Raw genomic sequence first — 21,018 nt, 5'->3', positions numbered from 1 at the left:
AGACAAAATGGACTTAGTGACTTCGGCACATGGATGACCAAGTCGGTGGTGCCAGGTTGAGGAACGAATGGCTTGATTAGCAACTGATGAAGATGAGATTGACGTAGATAGCTTGGAAGGAAGAGTGTATAGACCTTGCTCACAGCGGCCCTTGTACCGGATCTGTTTGGTTAAATTGTCCACTATCTGAAAATTATGGGCATTGAAAAGAAGAGTGCAGTTATTTTCTATGGTAAATAGATAGGCAGATAGAAGATTGGATGTTAGGGATGGGACGTGATGTAGCGTGTATAATGAAAAAGTACCTGTGGGAGTGTATACAAAGCCAGAACCTATATTGGAGATGGGTAAAGATTGGCCATTACCTACAGTGATTGTGTCGGCGCTGGAATATGAAGTCGGATTATGGAGTTGAGAGTAATCAGGCGTCACGTGAGAATTTGCACCAGTATCCAGATACCAATCACTTGAAGAGTCGCTTGTAGATGCATGCATCGCACGAATGCCGCCGTTTGGTGCAGGAGCAGATTGCTCATCATAGTGGTACCAACATACACGAGCCACGTGGCCTCGCTTTTCACAGATTTGGCACACGGTCAGTTCGCGATTGGAGGATGGATTGCTGCCGCCACCGCGTCGGTTTTCTAGGTCGGGTCTGCTGCGGCCAGAACTGCCGCTGTGGACGAAGGGCTGTTGGCGTCCTCTGCCGCCGCCACGGTGTGCGCCGCGTCTGCCTGGACGGCCTCCACCACGCTGTCCAGCCGCGTAAAGGGCAGTGTGGATTGGCTGAGTTGTCGAGTCGGCAAGGGCCAATTTGGATTCCATGGCAAGGTTTAATTCTTCTACATTCAACCAGCCCGAAATTTGATTTAGTGTGAGAGGACCATCGTGATATCGGATATGCTATTTTAAAGAGGAAAATTCAGCAGGCAGGCCCCGAAAACAGCATTGATGACATCTCGTTCGGGAACAACTTCATTAAGGGCATTAAGATCAGAGATGATCGAGGCTGCTTCGTCCAGATATTGGACCATGGTGCGAGTGCCCTTGCGAAGGGTGTGAAGTCGATCACGCAACTGAAAAACATGGGCTGTAGATAGGGAATTAAAGCGGGTAGCAAGAGCATTCCAAAGAGCCCCAGAAGTAGCAAAACCATGAGCGTACTTCTGAATTTGCGGGCTAATCACAGCGAGAAGGCAGGCATGAATTTGAGTATCGATAAGAGACCACGACATATGGTCGGGATTTGGTTCTGTCGAGTTTGTACCATCTTTGTCCGTGACGGTTACATTGACTGGCGGTACTATGCCGGTGCCGTCGACCCAACCAAGAAGAAGATTTGTGGAGAGCGCCATCTTGACGCTATTCGACCAGGCTGGATAATTATGATCGGTTAATTTTTCTGGGATGAGATTGTGAAGATTGCGAAGGAACAATTTCACACCTGAGGGAAGGATGGCAAGGGGATCGGCTGCCATTGTTGATGAAGAGAGGCAGCCGAATTTTTTTTTTGTTTTGTTGTTGATCGGCAGCAACAAAGAAGAAGAAGAAGGTTAGGGTTTTTTTTAGGTTTTGGAAGAGTTTAACCTTAGCTCTGATACCCTGATATAATAATGAGTCTTATTGATTAAGGGTTGTACATCCGATATATATAGAGAAAACATGAATAAATAATTACACATGAGTCACATAATTAGTGCTAATTATAGTTACTCCTATTATTGAGATTGAAAAAACAAAGGATGGATTATTCCTTGGACAACAAGAGTATGCGAGAGATCTAATCCAAAAATATGGAATGATGGGTTGCAACACATTTTCTACACCGATGGAGCCTAACTTAAAACTATGTTCCCGTGAAGGCAAAGACTTGGAGGAAGAAACAATGTATTGTCAAATTGTCGGTAGTCTTATCTACTTAACATTGACCAGAGCAGATATTGCATTCGCTGTTAGAATTGTTAGCCGATTTATGCAGAAACCAAAGAAGCCTCATTGGAAGCAATAAGGAAGATATTAAGGTATATGAAAGGAACTCTTGACTATGGACTATTCTATATGAAAGGAGCTCCCTGCAAGATAATCGGATACTATGATGCGGATTATGCTGGTGACCATGATACTCGAAGATCAACCACCGAATATATTTCAATCTTGGATCAGCCGCAATATCATGGTGCAGCAGAAGACAACCAACTGTTTCACTTTAAACTAAGCAGAATATCGAGCAGGAACGATGGCATCACAAGAGAGCACATGGCTAAAGCAACTAATGAAAGACTTGCATCAACCATCAAATGATATCGGGAAAAGGGTTTGATATACCCCTCAACTTTGTCATTTGGAGCTGATATACCCCTCGTTATAAAAGTGGCTCACATATGCCCTTACCGTTATACAAACGGCTCACATATATCCCTGCCATTACAAAATTAATTTTTCTATTTATTTTTATTCATTAAAAATAGATCATAAAATAGAATGGTGAATTTGCTAGCAAACCAGAAATATGTGAATCATGACTGTAAAATATGTCTATGAATTCATGATAGAAAAATAATAATAAATGTATCTAATGCCTATAATAAAATAACAAAGGCGCAAGACAAATTTATCAGAAATATACATTTCAATTACACATTTTGTATTGAGAATGTAATTACTTGTGATAAGTCCATGGATCTATATATGAGTATAGTTTATTGTATTTACATGAAATATAGCACTATTTTGTGTTAGTTTTTGATGATATGATGTTTCATTATTCATGAAAAAATCATCACTCTATTCAAATAGTAAAAATAATTAATATCTTTTAGTTTTCAAATTTAATTTTTAATAAACAGAAAATAAATTAACAAAAAAAAAACAGATGAACCAATAATAACATTATAAACATGCTTATGATAAGTCATATATAATTTGAAGGAAAAAATATTACAAATTCAAACTGGAGAGAAAATAATATCTAAGACATACTAAGATTAAAATATGTTCTCTAACTAAGATCTTAATCTTCAATCACCCAAAAATTATATAGGAAAAGGAAAGACTCTTGTAAGAGAAATAATGATGTATACAATTTAAAAGCCTATATGTGAAAATAAGAGAATAAATATATTGTATAAAAAAATTATAGCTGCGAAAAATACCATGTGTGATTCTTAAAGTAAAATTATTTTACTATTACCTGTAAATTATATATTTTCATCATATTTATTGTTGAAATTTCACTTTTTAAAAAATGAAAAACAAACTAAGAAAAAAAAGTAAAAGGGATAAAAAGGAACAAATAAAGACTAATAAAATAGAGAAAGGAAAAAACCCAGTGAATATCCTATTAAAACTGCGTTATAGAAATACTCGGATTAATCAATATACCTTGAATTTCAAGAACACTTCAAATTGCATCACATATAAATCTAAGAGGCATATTCTACAATAAGAGGAGGGGGGGGGAGAGGGGGGGGGGTAGAAGAAAACAACAACAAAGAAATAGTGTTAAAAAATTAAAACCTTCCAGTTTCAAAAAAGAAATATGATGAAGGGCAGGGAATGCTGGAGGACTATGAGATTTCTAGGAACACAAAATCAGTTTCTCACCGTTGTCGTTGTCGAGAAATCGCTGCAGACACCACACTTCATATATCCTTCATGATTGTCTTAAAATTTTTGATTTCTTAATTAAAATAGCGTTCCTATATCTTCCATACCTTTTGAAATGTATATGAAAATGAAATGATTTACTTAAATATAAACATAGTTTCTTTATTCACCTGAAGAAAGTCATTATTCACTTGGAAAAAAAATTTATTACTTTCAATTGCCTTTTCGTTTACCTTATTCATGGTTATTTAAATGTAAGTTTAACTGTTGTCTTTTCAATTATCCTAATTATTGTAACTGAAGTGTGAATTTATTTTCCAAGTCATTAAAAATGAAAGGGATAATGCCCAAGTACCCCCTCAACCTATGCCCGAAATCTCAGAGACACACTTATACTATACTAAGGTCCTATTACCCCCTTGAACTTATTTTATTAATAATTTTTTACCCCTTTTTAGCTTACGTGGCACTATCTTGTGGGCCCAACGATGGTTGACTTTTTTTTCGAACTAGTGCCACGTAGGCTAAAAAGGGGTAGAAAATTACATATAAAATAAGTTCAGGGGGGTAATAGGACCTTAGTATAGTATAAGTGTGTCTCTGGGATTTCGGGCATAGGTTGAGGGGTACTTGGGTATTTTCCCAAAATGAAAATATTATGCTTTTATTTTCATATAATGTTATATATATTCAATTAATGTTCAAGTGAAGGGCAAATTCGTAATTCAACTTTGAGCTAAAGGGCTTCCCACTTATAATAATACTAGTTTCTGACAACGTGCGTTGCACGTTTATTTTTTACTATTGTTATATAATTTAAAATTGTGCTATCAAATAGAAAATGTTTAAATTAACAATATTAATTTTACCAATTATATTTCATGTATCAACAAAAATAAATAAAAAGGGATTGCGCATTTGACATCAAGCAAAAAGTATGTGAAATTAATTAATATAATATAGTCTCCTTTAACTTTGTATAAGTTTTTTTTATGATCTAAATATCAGTGATAACCTTTTATAGCCATAAATGGATATTAAAAATACACGCACACTTATTGATAAAATTGCCTATTTTATTTTAATGAGAAACGATAGAGTGAAATATTTATATTATTTAAGTAAAGTTCTAAAATTAAAAGACAGTACTATCAAAATTATACAAGATTAAAAGTAATTACATTTAAAATATAAATTGACAGATATATAATTTAAACACTGAACTTCATACATTCATCTATTTCAAAAGCTCATAATAATAGCTAAAATATTACAACACCACAATGAGTTTATAGAAATGCAAAAGAAATTAGAAACAACAATAATCTTCGTGATGGAGAATATATATCGAAAGAGATATGAGGACTTAGGCATGTTTAAAAAGAAGTCTTCAAGTTCTTCTCCCCACCTCATGTATTCTATTTTTTCATGTCTTTTTTGCCTATCATAGATGAAATAGTTTTTTGATAATCAGTTGAATGACAATTTCTTTCATTTTTCAATAGTTATCACCTAGTTCTTAAATAGTAGTAAAAATGTCTGTTTAAATTCTATATTTTTCAGTTCTAAATAATAGTCTTTAATATATAGATAGATGGAGAGATTTACTGACTTACATCCCATATTCTGTGACAGACTTGGCTAATTGAGAGTCAATTAAAGCTAAATTGGATCAATTTAACTCAATATTATAAAATTAAAATATAAATATTTGAAAAATTATACAAGAAGTATTATAAGTTGTAATTTTAACATATTAATTAAAGTTCATATGATTTAATATTCAAGAAATGAAAAATATCAGACTAATTGAGGCGGGGAAACTATACCTTTTCAAGTTTCTGTGAATTATCTGAACAATTTAGTATTTGATATTGTAACATTCTTCTATTCTTCCTACCAGATTATTGCGAAAGCTCTTGTGAATCTTGTTCTGCAATCAAATAGGTTTTACAATTGTAATAAGAAGAAAACATGAATAATGATGAAATATGGAAAAAGTAATGAAAATTATAAACCCAACACACATTTAATATGAGTTTGTAGAGGAAAAATTCATTTATAAACCAAATGAGAAATAGTAGCAGTTACATGAAACTTTCACACTTCTTCCATAAAGTTTGTAACCATCAATTGTCGGTTCAGTTTTGTTTTGATAGAAACTTTTTGTATTCTTCAATAAGGTGCTATTAAAATATATTTTTAACCATGCAGTTCTTAAGTTATAGGTCTTTTTTGAAATTTATACAAATAAGATTTAAAGCAAAATAATAGGAAGAAGAATGAAAAAAAGGCGAGAAACTAAATAAATTAAAAACCTAGCTTTTAAGAGTGTGTATTTATATTTTTTCTATAAATATATAAGAATATTGTTTAATAGAAAATAATAGTATTTATTTATAATTAATGTGTACATTTTTGTTCATCAATATAATGACATTATAAGGACATTTTGGTAATTCAACTTTTGACTTGGAGGCTTCCCACTTATAATATAATATGATATTATATAATATGATATATGATGATATATGATATATTTAAAAAACACTAACAATTAGCGTGCATCTTGACATAATCAAGTTAACTTATCATTTTAAACTTCCATATATCAAGAACTGAGTTACTTCCAACAACCAACATAAAAAAAAACTAGCGCGAAACTAAATTACATAAGAGAGCAGATTGGTAACTAAATAACATACGAGAGAAGATTGGTAATGATTCCACCTAGTGCCGACTACTAACAAGTTGTAGCCTCATCTTTTTGAGTGTTGAAAGAGCATCATTCATGCTAATTCTTTCATCAGGTCTCACTAAAGTGCAGTTCAAAGCTAATTTCATGATAGATAACAAACAATGCATCTTTGCAGCGATTTGTTCATCTCCGGGCTGTACCAAATTAGAATCCACCACCTTGTGAAGTTCACCCGGAAAGGAATCACTAATCCAGCTTTGTATGCTCAAGTCTCCAGTAAATATATCATCACTTGGTCTTGTTCGTGTGAACGTCTCCATCATCAAGATGCCAAAACTATAAACATCACAACTCGTGGGTACTATTCCATCTTGTCCATACTCTGCAATCATGGTAGAAAATGATCATAAATCAATTAATACCTAGGGAAAATAATTGTTTTGAGTATTACGAGAAAACTTTAAAAAGTTTTAATATACCTGGAGCAATATATCCAATGGTTGCTGTTGAATAAAGAAACCATGAATTGTATAGCTATATCTCCATTGATGAAGCTTGAAGAAGAAAAAGCAGATTAGGTAGAAGAAGAAGGAGATGTGAAGAAGAGAAAGATCACCCTTCTTACATGTATATTAATAGAGAATGGTATAAAACCATGAATGTAAAGAATATGTTTACAGATGAGTTTGCATATCTATATATATACACACTACTAACTCAATTAACTAACTATCTACAACTAACTAATGGAAATGTAAGTTGTTATGTAACTAACTAAGTTGTTATGTAACTAACTAATTGAAGTGTAACTAACTAATTGAATGTTTATACATAAATCAATACCCCCCCTCAAGTTGGAGGTGCAGCAAGCAGATCCAACTTGCTGAGAATTGCTGAATGCTTCACTCCAGTGAGTGCCTTGGTTAGGATATCAGCAAGCTGTTCACCAGTTCCAATATGATGTAGCGAAATCAATCCTTCTTGAAGTTTAGCTCGCACAAAATGACAATCGACTTCAATATGCTTCGTTCTCTCATGGAACACAGGATTCTTGGCAATCTGTAAAGCTGACTGGCTATCACAGAAAACAGGAAATGGATTAGTACATGGCACATTTAGCTCCTCAAACAACCTGCTTAACCATACCAATTCCCCTACTACTTTTCTAATGGATCTGTATTCAGCCTCAGCTAAAGAAAGAGATATAGTCTCTTGTTTCTTTGATTTCCAGCTGACAGGACTTGTTCCCAACAATACAATGTAACCAGTAACTGATCTTCTTGAATCAGGACAAGATGCCCAGTCTGAGTCACAAAAGGCTTGTACCTTGTAGTCATTAGTAGAAGACATGAGTAAACCCAAAGTTGGATCTTTCTTTAAATATCTAAGTAGATGATATGCAGCCTGCAAATGAGGCTCTCTAGGTTCCTGCATAAACTGACTTAGATGTTGTACTCCATATGCAATGTCTAATCTTGTATTGGTGAGAAAATTTAGCTTTCCAATCAGCTTTCTATATGACTGAGGATTTTCCAGAAGTTTCCCTTCACTAGCTTTGAGCTTGATTGTACAATCAAGAGGAGAAGCTAGACTAGAGTATTCTGTGCAATTATACTCTTTGAGAAGATCAAGCACAAATTTTCTTTGAGAAATAAGCATTCCAGCCTCAGTATATAGTATCTCCAAACCCAAGAAATAGTGCAGCTTTCCCAAATCCTTGATTTTGAATTGGTTATGAAGATAGTTCTTTAGCTGATCAATCTCTTCAGCATCATTTCCAGTAAGTAGAATATCATCTACATATACAGCTATAAACACAGTGGAAGGACCTTGTTTTCTATAGAACAAAGAATAGTCATTTAATGAATTACTGTATCCCCTATACTTCAAGGCATCAGACAATTTAGCATACCATTGTCTACTGGCCTGTTTTAAACCATATAGGGACTTATTGAGTTTACAAACCATGCCTTTTGTATCAACACTCAAGCCCTGTGGAACATCCATGTATACTTCTTCATGCAATGCTCCATGAAGAAAGGCATTGTTGACATCCAACTGGTATACATTCCAGTGTTTCTTTACAGCAGTAGCTATCAAAACTCTCACAGTTGTCATCTTGATGACTGGAGAAAAAGTCTCTGTATAATCTATTCCATAGTGCTGAGTGTAACCCTTCACAACTAGCCTTGCTTTATACCTCTCTATACTCCCATCAGCTTTATGTTTTATCTTATAAACCCATCTACATCCAACAGCCTTCTTACCAGCAGGAAGAGACATAAGTTCCCAAGTATCATTGTCATGTAGTGCAGTCAACTCTTGTGTCATTGCATCTTGCCAAGCAGGATTCATTGCAGCCTCATTAAATGATGATGGTTCACAATCATGTGACACACTCAATATAAGTGACTGACTATCAGGATACAAGGATGTAGAGGCTATATGATGGTGTTGTGAAAAAGATGCATGCAGGGAAGTCATGTAGTCTTTAAGATAAACTGGGGTTTTATGAATTCTAGTAGACTTTCTGATGGAAAGATCACATTCTGAGGGTGTGAGATTTGGTGAAAGGGAAGTAGTCTCAATGGGATCACATTGTTCAGGCTCTAGAGAGGTGAGATTAATATCATTATCATCAAGAAAAACACTATCAGATGTAGAACTTGAAGAAGGATTACTGGTAGAAAGATTAGTGATTTTAGAAAAAGGAAATATTGTTTCATGGAACACAGAGATATGTATTTTATTGCTGCTCAAACTCAACACTTTGTAACCTTAACTCCAAAAGGATACCCTAGGAATACATGAGGTGTAGCTCTAGGCTCAAATTTTGTTCTCTGATGTTTGTGTGCAGTAGGAAAACAAAGACACCCAAAGCTTCTCATATGAGAATATTGAGGCTCTTGATTATACAATATAGTAAAAGGACATTTGTTGTGTAGGTAGGTAGAAGGAAGTCTATTGATTATATATGTGGCAGTAAGTATGCATTCCCCCCAATACTTGGTAGGTAATTTGGATTGGAAAAGTAGAGCTCTAGCTGTTTCTAAAAGATACTTATGTTTTCTCTCTACTACCCCATTTTGTTGTGGTGTATAAGGACAAGATCTTTGATGTAATATTCCTTTGTATTGAAAATAAAGGACAGATTCTTGATTCACAAACTCAAGACCATTATCTGATCTTATTGTTTGAACACTTGTCTTAAACTGATTTTCCACCATGTTGACAAAGGATTTTACAATGTGTAAGGCATTACTTTTACAACTCAACAAATGTGTCCAAGTAGTTCTACTAAAGTCATCAACCAGCGTAATGAAGTATTTAAAATTGTCATGAGTGGACACATGATAGGGACCCCATAAGTCGACATGCAGAAGCTCAAAAATCTTTGATGTATTATGAGTTTTAGGTGGAAAAGATAGTCTAGTCTGCCTGACCATAGGACAAATGTTGCAAGTAAAAGACTGTTTAGATTAAAAGTTCACAGGAATGGATGTAATCCCTTTCATTTTTATAAAAGGCACATGCCCAAGTTTGTAATGCCACAACAGATCACTACAAGAACCATGAGATAAAGGAGGTACAGCACCAGCCAGTACATTATTTGTGTTGCTAGGAATTGTGTCCTTTACAGCTGATTTAGTATTTTGAGAACTGAATGAAGGCTTGTAAGAATGACAGATGGTACTACAAGAATGAGAAAAACATTTACATTGATGGCCTATCTTATTGTTATGAGAAGAACAAGCCATTGAAGATGAGACCTGTGAAGTTGAGTGACTATCCTTTTTTAAACAATCTGAGCAAAGGAAGTACAATCCATCTTGTTCTTTACCAATCTCCAGAGGCCTCTTCATTGAAGGGCCCTGCAAGGTACAAGATGAGTTAGAGAATGAGGCAGTACAATTGAGATGTAGAGACAAGGAACTAATCGAAAACAAATTGTACTTAAAGGAAGGAATAAAGAGGACCCTGAACAATGTGATTATGTCATTGATTCTAACATTTCCAACTTTGGTCACTTTAACTTTGTATCCATTTGGTAATTTAACTAAAAGAGGATATGGTATATCAGTAATATGTGAGAGATGGCTGACATCAAAGGTCATGTGATGTGTAGCTCCCGAGTCTAGTATCCATAAATCAGTCCTTGATTTGAGACATCCACACGACAGTTTATCAAAATCAATGGATGAGTTGCAAGCTATCATACCTGCAAAGTTTGCAGCTCCACAAGTTGCTTGTTCCTTAGAATTAGCATTTTCAGGCTGTTCTAATTGAAGGTGCTGTAACAAGTTAATAAGTCGTCCACATTGTTCATTGGTGAGATTAGCACTACATGCTGTATGAGCATCAGTCTTTCCCATTGAAGAATCTCCAAAAACATTAGCTGCTACTCCTTTACCTCTAGTATATATCCTTTGATTATTGTATCTTTGCTGATTAACACCTTGTCCACTAGAAGAGTTGTTTTGATTAGGATAACCATGTAATTTGTAACACTTATCAATGATATGCCCTGATCTTTTGCAGTGTTCACAGAAAGGCCTTGGCCTATTGTTCCCAGGATAATTGTTTGGTGCATAGTTTGTTCTAAAAACTCTTCCTCCTGTTGATGAACCAGCATTACTAGAGTTTGATCTTCCACATGATGAATTAGATGAGCCAACACGTACAGATGAATTCATTGAACTTCCTTCAGCAAACATCTGACCTTGTGGTTTAAACTCCCTTTGTTTCTCTTCTTGTACGAGTAGAGCAAAAGCTTGAGCCATTGATGGTAGTGGATTCATCATTAGAATACTACCTCTAATAACAGTATAGACCGCATTAAGCCCCATTAAAAATTGAATCAACCTTCGATCTTGTTCAGCCTTATGCATGATCTCTTTACCTCCACAGCTACAAGCACAACTGCATTGGTTCTTGATGCTCAGATTACTTAGTTCTTCCCAGAGCTTCTTCATCCTAGTGTAGTACACAGTGATATCAAGAACTCCTTGACTTAGATCATTGATATCCCTTTGGATTTGAAACAATTTTGCACCATTTGTTTGATCATATCGATCTTCTAACTCTTTCCATAACTCTACTGCATCAGAAACATATTCAACACTGTCTGCAATATCTTTGCTAAGAGAATTAAGGATCCAAGATATTACCATGTTATCACATCTCTCCCATTGGCAATATTGTGGAGATGTTGAAGAAGGACGTTTGAATTCTCCAGTAATGAATCCTAATTTATTCTTCACAGACAACGATCTCATTACACCTCGTCGCCATGATCGATAACCAACTCCTTCAAAAACTGCTGGAACTAAGATCAGACTTGGATTGTCAGATGGATGTATATAGAGAGGGTTACTAATATCGATGGTGTTCCCTCCTGTTCCTGATGTGGAAACTTGACCAGAAGTAATCTCAACCATGGTGAAATCGATTCACAGGAAACAATTACAGAAGACAAAAAAACAGAACAATACCTTCAGAGATAAGCTCAGAAATTGATTGTAATATGAACTCGATTTCTTCAATTGACAAAAAAGAACAGTGATCTACACCCGCTCTGATACCATGTTGAATAAAGAAACCATGAATTGTATAGCTATATCTCCATTGATGAAGCTTGAAGAAGAAGAAGCAGATTAGGTAGAAGAAGAAGGAGATGTGAAGAAGAGAAAGATCACCCTTCTTACATGTATATTAACAGAGAATGGTATAAAACCATGAATGTAAAGAATATGTTTACAGATGAGTTTGCATATCTATATATATACACACTACTAACTCAATTAACTAACTATCTACAACTAACTAATGGAAATGTAAGTTGTTATGTAACTAACTAAGTTGTTATGTAACTAACTAATTGAAGTGTACCTAACTAATTGAATGTTTATACATAAATCAATAGTTGCAATTGTCCTTGTTTGGACAAAAGCCTCCCCTGCACCTAACATTTTTGCAATGCCAAAATCACTTACATGACCAACCATTTCTTCATCGAGCAAGACATTGCTTGGCTTCAAGTCACAATGCACCACAGGCGTTGAATAGCCATTGTGGAGATAATCTATTGCAGATGCAACATCTATCATTATATCCAATCTCTGCAATAAGTTCAGGAACAAGTTGTGAGAGTATAACCATTTGTCAAGTGTCCCGTTGGGCATGTATTCCAACACTAGGGCCTTGAAATCAAGATTGGAGCAGCTGGTGATGACTTTGGTCAGATTTCTGTGGCGAAGGTTGCGGAGCATCTCACATTCCGTGTCAAAACTTTTGAATGCACCCTCCAATTGCACATTGAATACCTTTGCTGCAAAAATGATACCATCCTTAAGTATCCCTTTATAAACCCTGCTGAAACTCCCATTACCAAGCAAGTTGGCTTCGTTGAATCCTTCAGTTGCCTGCTCAAGTTCATAATATGACATTCTTTCATGCCCTTTTACGAGAAACTCATCTTTTTGACTTGCATTCTTCTTTGTGTTTCTCAATCTTAACACCACAAATCCAACAGACAACGTGAAGAGTGATCCAATCCCTAATAGAATATATAAACCTGTAAGCACTTGCTTTCTTCTTGACTTCTTTGTAGATTTGGTTGGGCATGGTTTTACATTAAATCGAGAGTCACCACAAAGTGCATCATTGAATAGGAAGGACTGGCTAGTGATGTTTGCAAAAGGACCTCCAATAGGAATTTCTCCACTGAGCTTATTGAATGAGAAATTCATGTATTTGAGATACACAAGAGCTTCTAATGACTTTGGAATTTCACCACTAAGATTGTTATCGCACAAATCCAAGAATTCTAATGCTAACATTTTGCCAAATGAATCTGGAATAGACCCCTCTAATCTATTATGTGCCAAAGAAAGATTAATCAAGTTATCTAGACCCCCTAGCGTGCTAGGAATTTTACCAGAAAAATCATTTTTTGACAGATCAATGAGTGTTGCAGCCTTCAAGTTTCCAATCTCGAAGGGAATTTCCCCACTCAATAAATTTGATGAAATATTTAATTCTATGAGATCACGAAGCCCCCCCAAGCTTGCAGGTAATCTTGAATTAAGCCTATTATAAGCTAGATAAAGTGTCCTCAAACTAGTAACACTCCCTAAGCATGGTGGCACTGAGCCAGAAAACTGATTTCTTGACAAGTCTAATGCACCAAGATTGTTTAAACCGCACATAACATCTGGTATGCGTCCTTCTATCTTGTTTCTTTGTAGGTAAAGTTCTTGAAGGCTCAACATTCCTTGGACAGTATTTGGAATATGTCCCGTCAATTCGTTGTATTGCAGAGCTATGCTTATCACTCCTGTAAGATTACCAATTTCTCGAGGAATGGTGCCCTTTAATTTACAACCATTTCCTGCAAAATTTTTCAGTGAGTTTGAGAAATTACCAACTGATGCAGGTAAGACACCATCCAATGGATTTCCATAAAACCAGAGTGATCTTAGCTTCCTACACTTTGTCAATGATGTGAGGAAGCTCAATGTTGAATCACTAACAAAGTTACTTCCCCACAAGCTCAGAACCTCAAGGTACATTAAGTTACCAAGTGATTCTGGAATCGGACCTGTGAAACTATTGCCTGAGAGCTCAAGTATTCTGAGTCTTGAAGAATTTGAGATAGCAGGAGAGATAAAACCACTAAAATTATTTCCTCCGCAGATGAGTACTTCTATATTGGGCATTGCACAACCTAAATCTGATGGTAGAGTACCTGAAAGTTTGTTATGTGCAATATCTAGGACCAGCAGTGATGACATGTTGAAAATATTTGCAGGGACAGAACCACTAAATCGACTATCTGATAATCCTAGTGCTTGTAGTTTCTTCAGATTACCGAGCTCCACTGGTATCTCTCCTGTCATTGATTTTAGGTAAATATATGAGTTACCACTTTTGCAGAAGAACATTTTCGTTTTTCTAGTAAGAAATTGTTGTATTACCTTCCAAATGAAGACTTCCGATATATAATATTGTAAGAGCTGTTAAGTTGGCTAGCTCTCTTGGTACAGTTCCAGTAAACTCATTGTAATTCAATGACAAGACTTGAAGTTTTCTGCATTTTTCTATGTTTGGTGGAATAACACCCCCGAGGTAGTTTTTTGAGAGGTAAAGCCCTTCCAAATTTGGAAGATGGTCGCATATAGTTGTTGGAAGCTGATCAGTGAGATTGTTATAGGTAAGACCAATGTTTTTCATAGTTGTAATGTTGAAGATTGATACTGGTATAGAGCCACTAAGTTCATTAAATTGCAGATCTAAAATTGTCAGGTAGCAAAGATCACCGAGTTCTCGAGGGATCTCTCCTTGTAGAAAATTCTTTTGCATACTCAACACTTCCATCTTTGTTATGTTGGAAATGAAAGAAGGAATTTCTCCTGAAAATTGATTCATCGAAAGGTAAGCAACCCGTAGATTCGGTAACAAACTTAAAGATGATAAAATGGCTCCAGTGAAGTTATTATTTGTGACACTTATAAATTTCAGCCTCTGCAAACGAGCCAGCTCTACTGGTAGATCTCCATAGAGAGCATTGTAACTTATGTTGAGGGAAACAAGAAATGAGAGATTTCCAAGGCATGGAGAAATGGTACCACGAAGTTGCATGCTAGATATGTTTAAAGCGGTGACTCGGTGGTGGCGGGAGCTACAAGTGATTCCAATCCAGCTGCAAACCGGGCTGGAAGAAAATTTCAGTGCAAGAAGAGCGGCTTCATCGGTGGAAATATTAGCAAGTGAAGAAGTATGGCGATAAAGCGTAATGAAAACTGCAAGAGAAAACAGAAGATTGCAAGTTCTTCCCATAGCTATAACAAGAGTACTTGATAGTAATGATCTTAGAAGATATATTTAAAGATTAATGTATACCTATATACTGTTTTTAGATTGGAATGACTTTTAGTCAATGGGGTCAATTTAATTAGTTGGATAAAACAACTAGTTAAACTTTGTAAAAAGTTTGGGTTGTTAAATTGTTTTAACATAGTTTTTTATCCTTCACCTTTGAACTTTATCTTGTCAAGACTTGTCTTGGCTTGACTAACAATTAACATGATCTTTTTCTCCACTTAACTAACAAATAAAGTTGTTAACCTGTATTCATCTTCAACTAGAGATTCTGATTTCTGTGTTCGAATCCTAAAATGAGTTCGCTCACTCCCTGATGCGCTCAAAGTTGTTGTATCACCAGTAACAGATGATGAACTTATTGTTAGGATTTTAAGAGAAATGGGATTCTTCTTTGAGTTTTGAAGAGTTGTTTCACAAGTTCACAGATCATGAGCTTTTTCTCAAGCACAAATCATGGAATCATCGACAAAAGTGATAAATAACCTATCGAAACAACAGGACATGGTCCACAAATATCTGAATGAACTAACTCAAAATGTCGATTCAACTATAATAAACTTTATCGATCATTTCATAACTCTGAGGTCTTGCATTTGTGTACCCTCTTCTTCCCTCAATTGATTCATAACTCTCCAAAGAGCAACGCTTCCCTGAGTAGGCACACATTTCTAGTGGCCTTAGATCATGTTCAAAATTGATACGCTACTCTCTATTCAAAAAGTGTCTGTATATTATATGCACATAAAATACTAGTATTTCTTAAAGATAATGTGTTTTATGTACCCCTTTTTTCATTTTAAGGGGGTAAGGTAAATTTTTTTTTTTTTTTGTTTTATTCAGATTATTCATATCTTTGGAATTTGACAAAATGTATTCAAATTTTCTCCCCAATATTGGAGGCCATTTCTCTTTCCTAACTTACTCCCATTGTTCTAAAATATTTGTCACAATTTTTTTTTTGGAGAATTAAACGATATAAATTTTGATCGATATTTTAAGATTATAATTGATATGAGAAAAAAATATAGTTTGTAGTATCCTACGTGTAATATTGTGTTCATTTATTCAATTTTATACAAATTTAAATGTTTGTTTGTATGTGTACACCAAAATTTGAAGGGCATAAATTGACAGCTAAAGCAAAGTTAAGAACACACTTATTCACTTTCCTATTGAATCATTGAATTCTCATAATTTGTTCCCTTTAAACAAACACCGTTGTCTGATGTGGAACCAGATTTATGAGGGGTATTGATAGAGGATACATATGTTGTTCCACAACTCATTAGTCCAATTGATAGTGAAAATGTTCGAGAATAATTGTGTTTTACTTAAGTCATTTGAAAACATTAGAAAACAAATGAGACTAACACGGTTTGTTTTCATTCCTTCAATCAAAATTATTACGATTCGAACACAATTAAAAGCATTTACAATAGAAAAGCTGATCAAAATTAACCAACAGTGTTTTAAAGGAACAAATTATGGGTGATTCAATGATTCAATAGAAAAATGACGTAGTTAGGGTACCCGAAGGAAAAAACACAAGTTTAGGGATTTATTTATGTATTTAGCCAAAAAATAATATAAGTAAAATTTGTGCACAAATAATTTCCTTTAGACTTCATCTATGAGATTATATTATTTGTTCTCTGCATCGATTTAATTATTAAAAAATCTTTAGAGTACATATTTTTTGTGGGAGTTCACACAACCACTCGATTGTTTCCCTTGAAAGAGACCTCTCAACAACTTCTTTGATGAGTGGATAAGGTTCATAAGATATTTATCAAACATAAAAAAATATATATAATGCGAAAAATATTTATTTCTATCCTGTGTTTATATCTATTTAATATAAATAATACCAAGTGCAAAATCAACATAATCCTAAATCTACATTTCCTTTTGTTTCATTTTATATGTCATTGTTACTATTTAGAAAGTTAAAGATTTTATTTTTAACCCAAGTTAATTTCAAATACTTTGTAAAACACTTTATGTTCAAATTCATCCCTAAAATTTGTTAATTTGACCTTCGCACTTTAACTAAAGTAATATAAGTTGAAACAGAAGATAGGGATGGGGGATCTGTCATTTCGATACTATTCATCTAAACTTATTACTTTTGACACGTACTATAAATTTATATGTAAAAACTCATCATAATGACATCAAGTATAGTGAATATCAAAGCATAACTTTAATCTAAGTATACAATAAATTCATGCAAAAAAATCCCATTAGGCGTTCGGTTCTTTTTAACCTAATATTTTTTTTACGGAACATAAATAATGACCAACTCCTTCGAATGAAATGGTCTTATATGGCCACTAACCATTTGAATAGAACAAAATAATCTTTTCAAAACTCGTATATATTATTTTCAAATCTGCTATGTATAAAATAAAATCTTGTATAACCACTTAATAATTCAAACATTAAAAATATCATTTGTTATTTTCATATCTCTTACTTGTAAAAATGAAGATGTATATACAAAAGTAACCTACCTACCACCAACTTCCAAAACTCTCAAAATATCTTTGAAGGAAAAAATATCTACCCCAAAAGATATCTAACTACTTTACAACATTTGTAGCACATGATATTATTACATTGATGAACCCCTTCAACTAACATCAAACAAATAATATTACCCTCTTTTTTTTTCAAGATTTTTTACAAGAAGAAGAAGAAGAAAATGGAAGTGAATGGAAATATTAGACCAAATAGAAGTGATGTTCATTTATCAAAAGAGGAAGAAACAAAGATAGAAGAGGAAACAAGAGAGTATTTTGATGGCATTGCACCAAAAAGACACACTAAACCTCAAAGAAGTGATTATTCTTCAACTTATGTTGATCACATCAATCTCTACCCTTCTTCTCATGACACAATTCCCGAAAATCTCGAATTCCAACGTCTCGAAAATGATCCTCAGGTCTACCTCCTTCTCTGCATATGTCTGTTTTGTTTTAATCAGTAGAGGCGGATTCAGGATTTGAACTATTAATATATTTAAACTCCATGCCAAGCATTGAATCATAATAGTTTTTGTATTAGTAGGTTCCGAGTAGATTATTTGTACATATTAGATATACACATATGATGTTTGAGCTAAAGTTAATGAATTTTGTCCAACTCTTAACTATGCCTTGAAAATGATTTTCATGTTAATTAAGCTCCCCCCCACCCCCCACCCCCACCCCTCATTTTTCACTTTTGGGGTTTCTCCTTGTTAGTGAATAATATATCAGTAGAAAATTTAGATTTACAATTTCTAGTGATACAGGAACTACTTCCCACCAAAATAGTGAGAAACTTCATAAGTTTTTCATAGGGATAAGGTGCAATTAGCCTTAGACTATACCCGAAATCCCAAAAACATATCTTAACTAAACTAAGATCATATTATGATGAACTTGTTTTTTTGTATTTTTGTACACCTTTTTGTCTTACGTGGTATTCAAATATCTCTCATGTGTCTCAACTGCGTGAAGTCACGGAGTATACCAAGTAAGTTAAAAGGAGTATAAAATTACAAAAATAAAATGAGTACAGAGGTAATAGGACTTAAGTTTAGTTAAAAGTGTAGTACTTGTACATGCCCTTTTTTCATATTAAAACATTACTATTTTATTCTTTTCTCGCTGATTTAATCAAAATATTTGTGGTCTTAGCCACTTAACAATGACTTTTACTAGCTTGGAATTGAAGTGTAGTTGATCCATTTGAATCACACTTTTGTTGATCCAATGGCTCAGAGATAGCACTTCGCTTTAAGTGTTGAGTCATGCACAATTTTTTTTCTCGATGTATCAAAGAGTACCTATGAACTATGTTCCGATTTACTCATAAGGAAGAAAACGGGGGACGGGGTTGGGGACCGGACTATATGATGTGATAGTAAACAGGAACCATTATGTAAAAGACTTTGGTATCTATGTTTGGTTGGATTCTTCCAAAAACATCGCCAGGTGTGTGTCGAATCCTACAAAATGTATGTATTTTTGAAGGATTTGACACGGAAACGGAAACATTTTGGAGGGTCTAAGTAACATAGTCGCGAATTATAAATCACATTAATGTCAATCAGATTCATATATCTTTTGGTTTTGGTTTTGCAGAAATTGGTTTACAATGGCAGCCAAGTGACAGAGGAATTTATTGAAACAGAATATTACAAAGATCTTAATTGCATTGACAAGCAGCATCACACGGTTACTACTCTCACTCACTCTTATAACACTCTTATTACCTAAAAAATCCAATTACAGTCGAACCTCTCTATGACGACATCGTTTGTCTGTATATTTTTTGGTTGCTAAACTAAACATGTTGTTATAAAGAGCATAAAAGAGTTAATAGTAAAAAAATACACTTACACACTTTTTCGCGGTTTCATACGCCAACTATCATTGTTCTCTTTATCTAAACTATCACTTTTTTTTGTATTAAAGCACACATCAATTCTGAGTTGGCCAAATATTTGTCCACAATCAACGATAGGCATGTGTAGGCCAACTCAGCATCGAGATATGTTTTAATACAAAGGTAATGATACACGGTTGAGATGTGAAACTCGCGAGAAATTGATAGATTAGGTAGGTAAATAGAAGAATAGATATTTGAGGTGTGAAACACGCGAAAAAATGATGTTTTGTGTGTGCTTTTTTACCATTAACTCAACATGTATTATAATGTAATGTGAAAACTCGGTTCTGAAGAAAACTTAGTTGTTAGAGTGAAATGTTGTTATTGAGGATGGATGTTACAGAGAGGTTTGATTGTGTTCTTTTAGTGTCTATGTTGCTCGGGTTCTCTAAAAATAATGTAATTTCGGAGGATCTGACATGCTCGTGGCTGTATTTTTATTGGATCCAAGAGCAATGTAGCTTTTGGTTTAAAAAATAAGGTTGATGAACTTTTTTTTTGTGGGAAAATGCAGACAGGAACAGGATTTATCAAAGTGGAGAATAATGAGAACACTTTTAATATAGGAGCTGATTATACTACTGATCCAAGCCATGTTTACAAGGGGAATCCAGCTACTAATGATTGGATTCCTTCTGCTGTTGATGAGGTATGACCAAATGAAACTTTTTGTATATGTGACTAAATGTTTGCGATAACTTGTTGAGAGGCGCGTGAGATGAAAAAGTCTTAGAAGTGATCTCACATGACACAATGAGTTCATGGTGAACACCTGATAGTTTAGGTTTGAAACTCGAAAGACAAAAATAGTTTTAGGGAGGGGGTTGGGGGTTATTTTATTCACTCAAATTGATTTCCACATGTATTGCCACTTGGAATTCTTGTGTAATATGTCAACCCAAACTGTTTTATTTTATTTCTTTGGTTATTGTAATTCTCAAAATTAATGTCTAATTGTCTGTCATTTTTGGTGGATCAGGTTAATTTTATCTCAGGAAAACCACACAGAAGTGATAACTGAAATTGAGTCTTTGATAAAGACAGTATCTGCTTATTTTGTATTTCTGTGAAGCTTGGCTTCAACTTGTGTCTCTTTTGTTTGGTTGTATTTGAATAACATGCTATATGAATTATTTCAAACGATTTTAATGAAGAATTTATATTAGCCAAATATCAGCTAAGGGGGTGTGATGGAATGGTTCGAATAACCTAAACCATTAACCAGAGGTCTCGAATTTAAACTGTTGTGAACGAAAAATAGCATTATAAAGGATATCCTTTTCTTCCTGTGTGAAATCTTAAATCCTTCTTAATTGTGTTTTAGTTGTTGTTCTATTGCTACCCACATTGAGGGAACACTTCGTTACCTTCTTTGTCACCCAAAGAGAAATAAA

General features: G+C 34.4%; 3 protein-coding genes across 6 annotated transcripts; 1 reads left to right on the top strand and 2 right to left on the bottom strand.

The window, feature by feature from the left end:
• Nucleotides 1-6,336: 6,336 nt before the first annotated feature.
• On the bottom strand, nt 6,337-6,696 carry LOC138349064 (receptor kinase-like protein Xa21). Its single transcript, XM_069298903.1, has one exon. It carries the CDS (start codon nt 6,694-6,696, stop codon nt 6,337-6,339), a length of 360 nt encoding a protein of 119 aa, XP_069155004.1.
• Nucleotides 6,697-11,962: 5,266 nt separating this feature from the next.
• On the bottom strand, nt 11,963-15,821 carry LOC101258158 (probable LRR receptor-like serine/threonine-protein kinase At3g47570). 4 transcript variants are annotated; one of them, XM_069298964.1, is made up of 4 exons: nt 15,431-15,821; nt 14,932-15,105; nt 14,281-14,715; nt 11,963-14,195 (listed from the first exon to the last, which is right to left on the bottom strand). In XM_069298964.1, exons 1-4 carry the CDS (start codon nt 15,438-15,440, stop codon nt 12,175-12,177), a joined length of 2,640 nt encoding a protein of 879 aa, XP_069155065.1. In that variant the 5' UTR covers nt 15,441-15,821; the 3' UTR covers nt 11,963-12,174. The 4 variants fall into 4 exon arrangements, with proteins under 4 accessions (XP_069155065.1, XP_069155063.1, XP_069155064.1 ...); XM_069298962.1 differs by having other exon boundaries at nt 14,281-15,105; nt 15,431-15,563; XM_069298963.1 differs by lacking the exon at nt 15,431-15,821 and having other exon boundaries at nt 14,932-15,255.
• A 1,739-nt stretch (nt 15,822-17,560) lies between these two features.
• Nucleotides 17,561-20,795, top strand: LOC101264428 (uncharacterized). Its single transcript, XM_004240349.5, has 4 exons — nt 17,561-18,131; nt 19,318-19,410; nt 20,139-20,273; nt 20,604-20,795. The coding sequence occupies exons 1-4, from the start codon at nt 17,892-17,894 to the stop codon at nt 20,643-20,645; spliced, it is 510 nt and encodes a 169-aa protein (XP_004240397.1). The 5' UTR covers nt 17,561-17,891; the 3' UTR covers nt 20,646-20,795.
• Nucleotides 20,796-21,018: the final 223 nt, after the last annotated feature.

The sequence above is a fragment of the Solanum lycopersicum genome, chromosome 6, assembly GCF_036512215.1.
Source record: "Solanum lycopersicum chromosome 6, SLM_r2.1".
NCBI classification, from domain to species: domain Eukaryota; kingdom Viridiplantae; phylum Streptophyta; class Magnoliopsida; order Solanales; family Solanaceae; genus Solanum; species Solanum lycopersicum.
The sequence above is the reverse complement of the archived record's forward strand: the minus strand, read 5'-3'. Positions and strand labels throughout refer to the sequence as shown.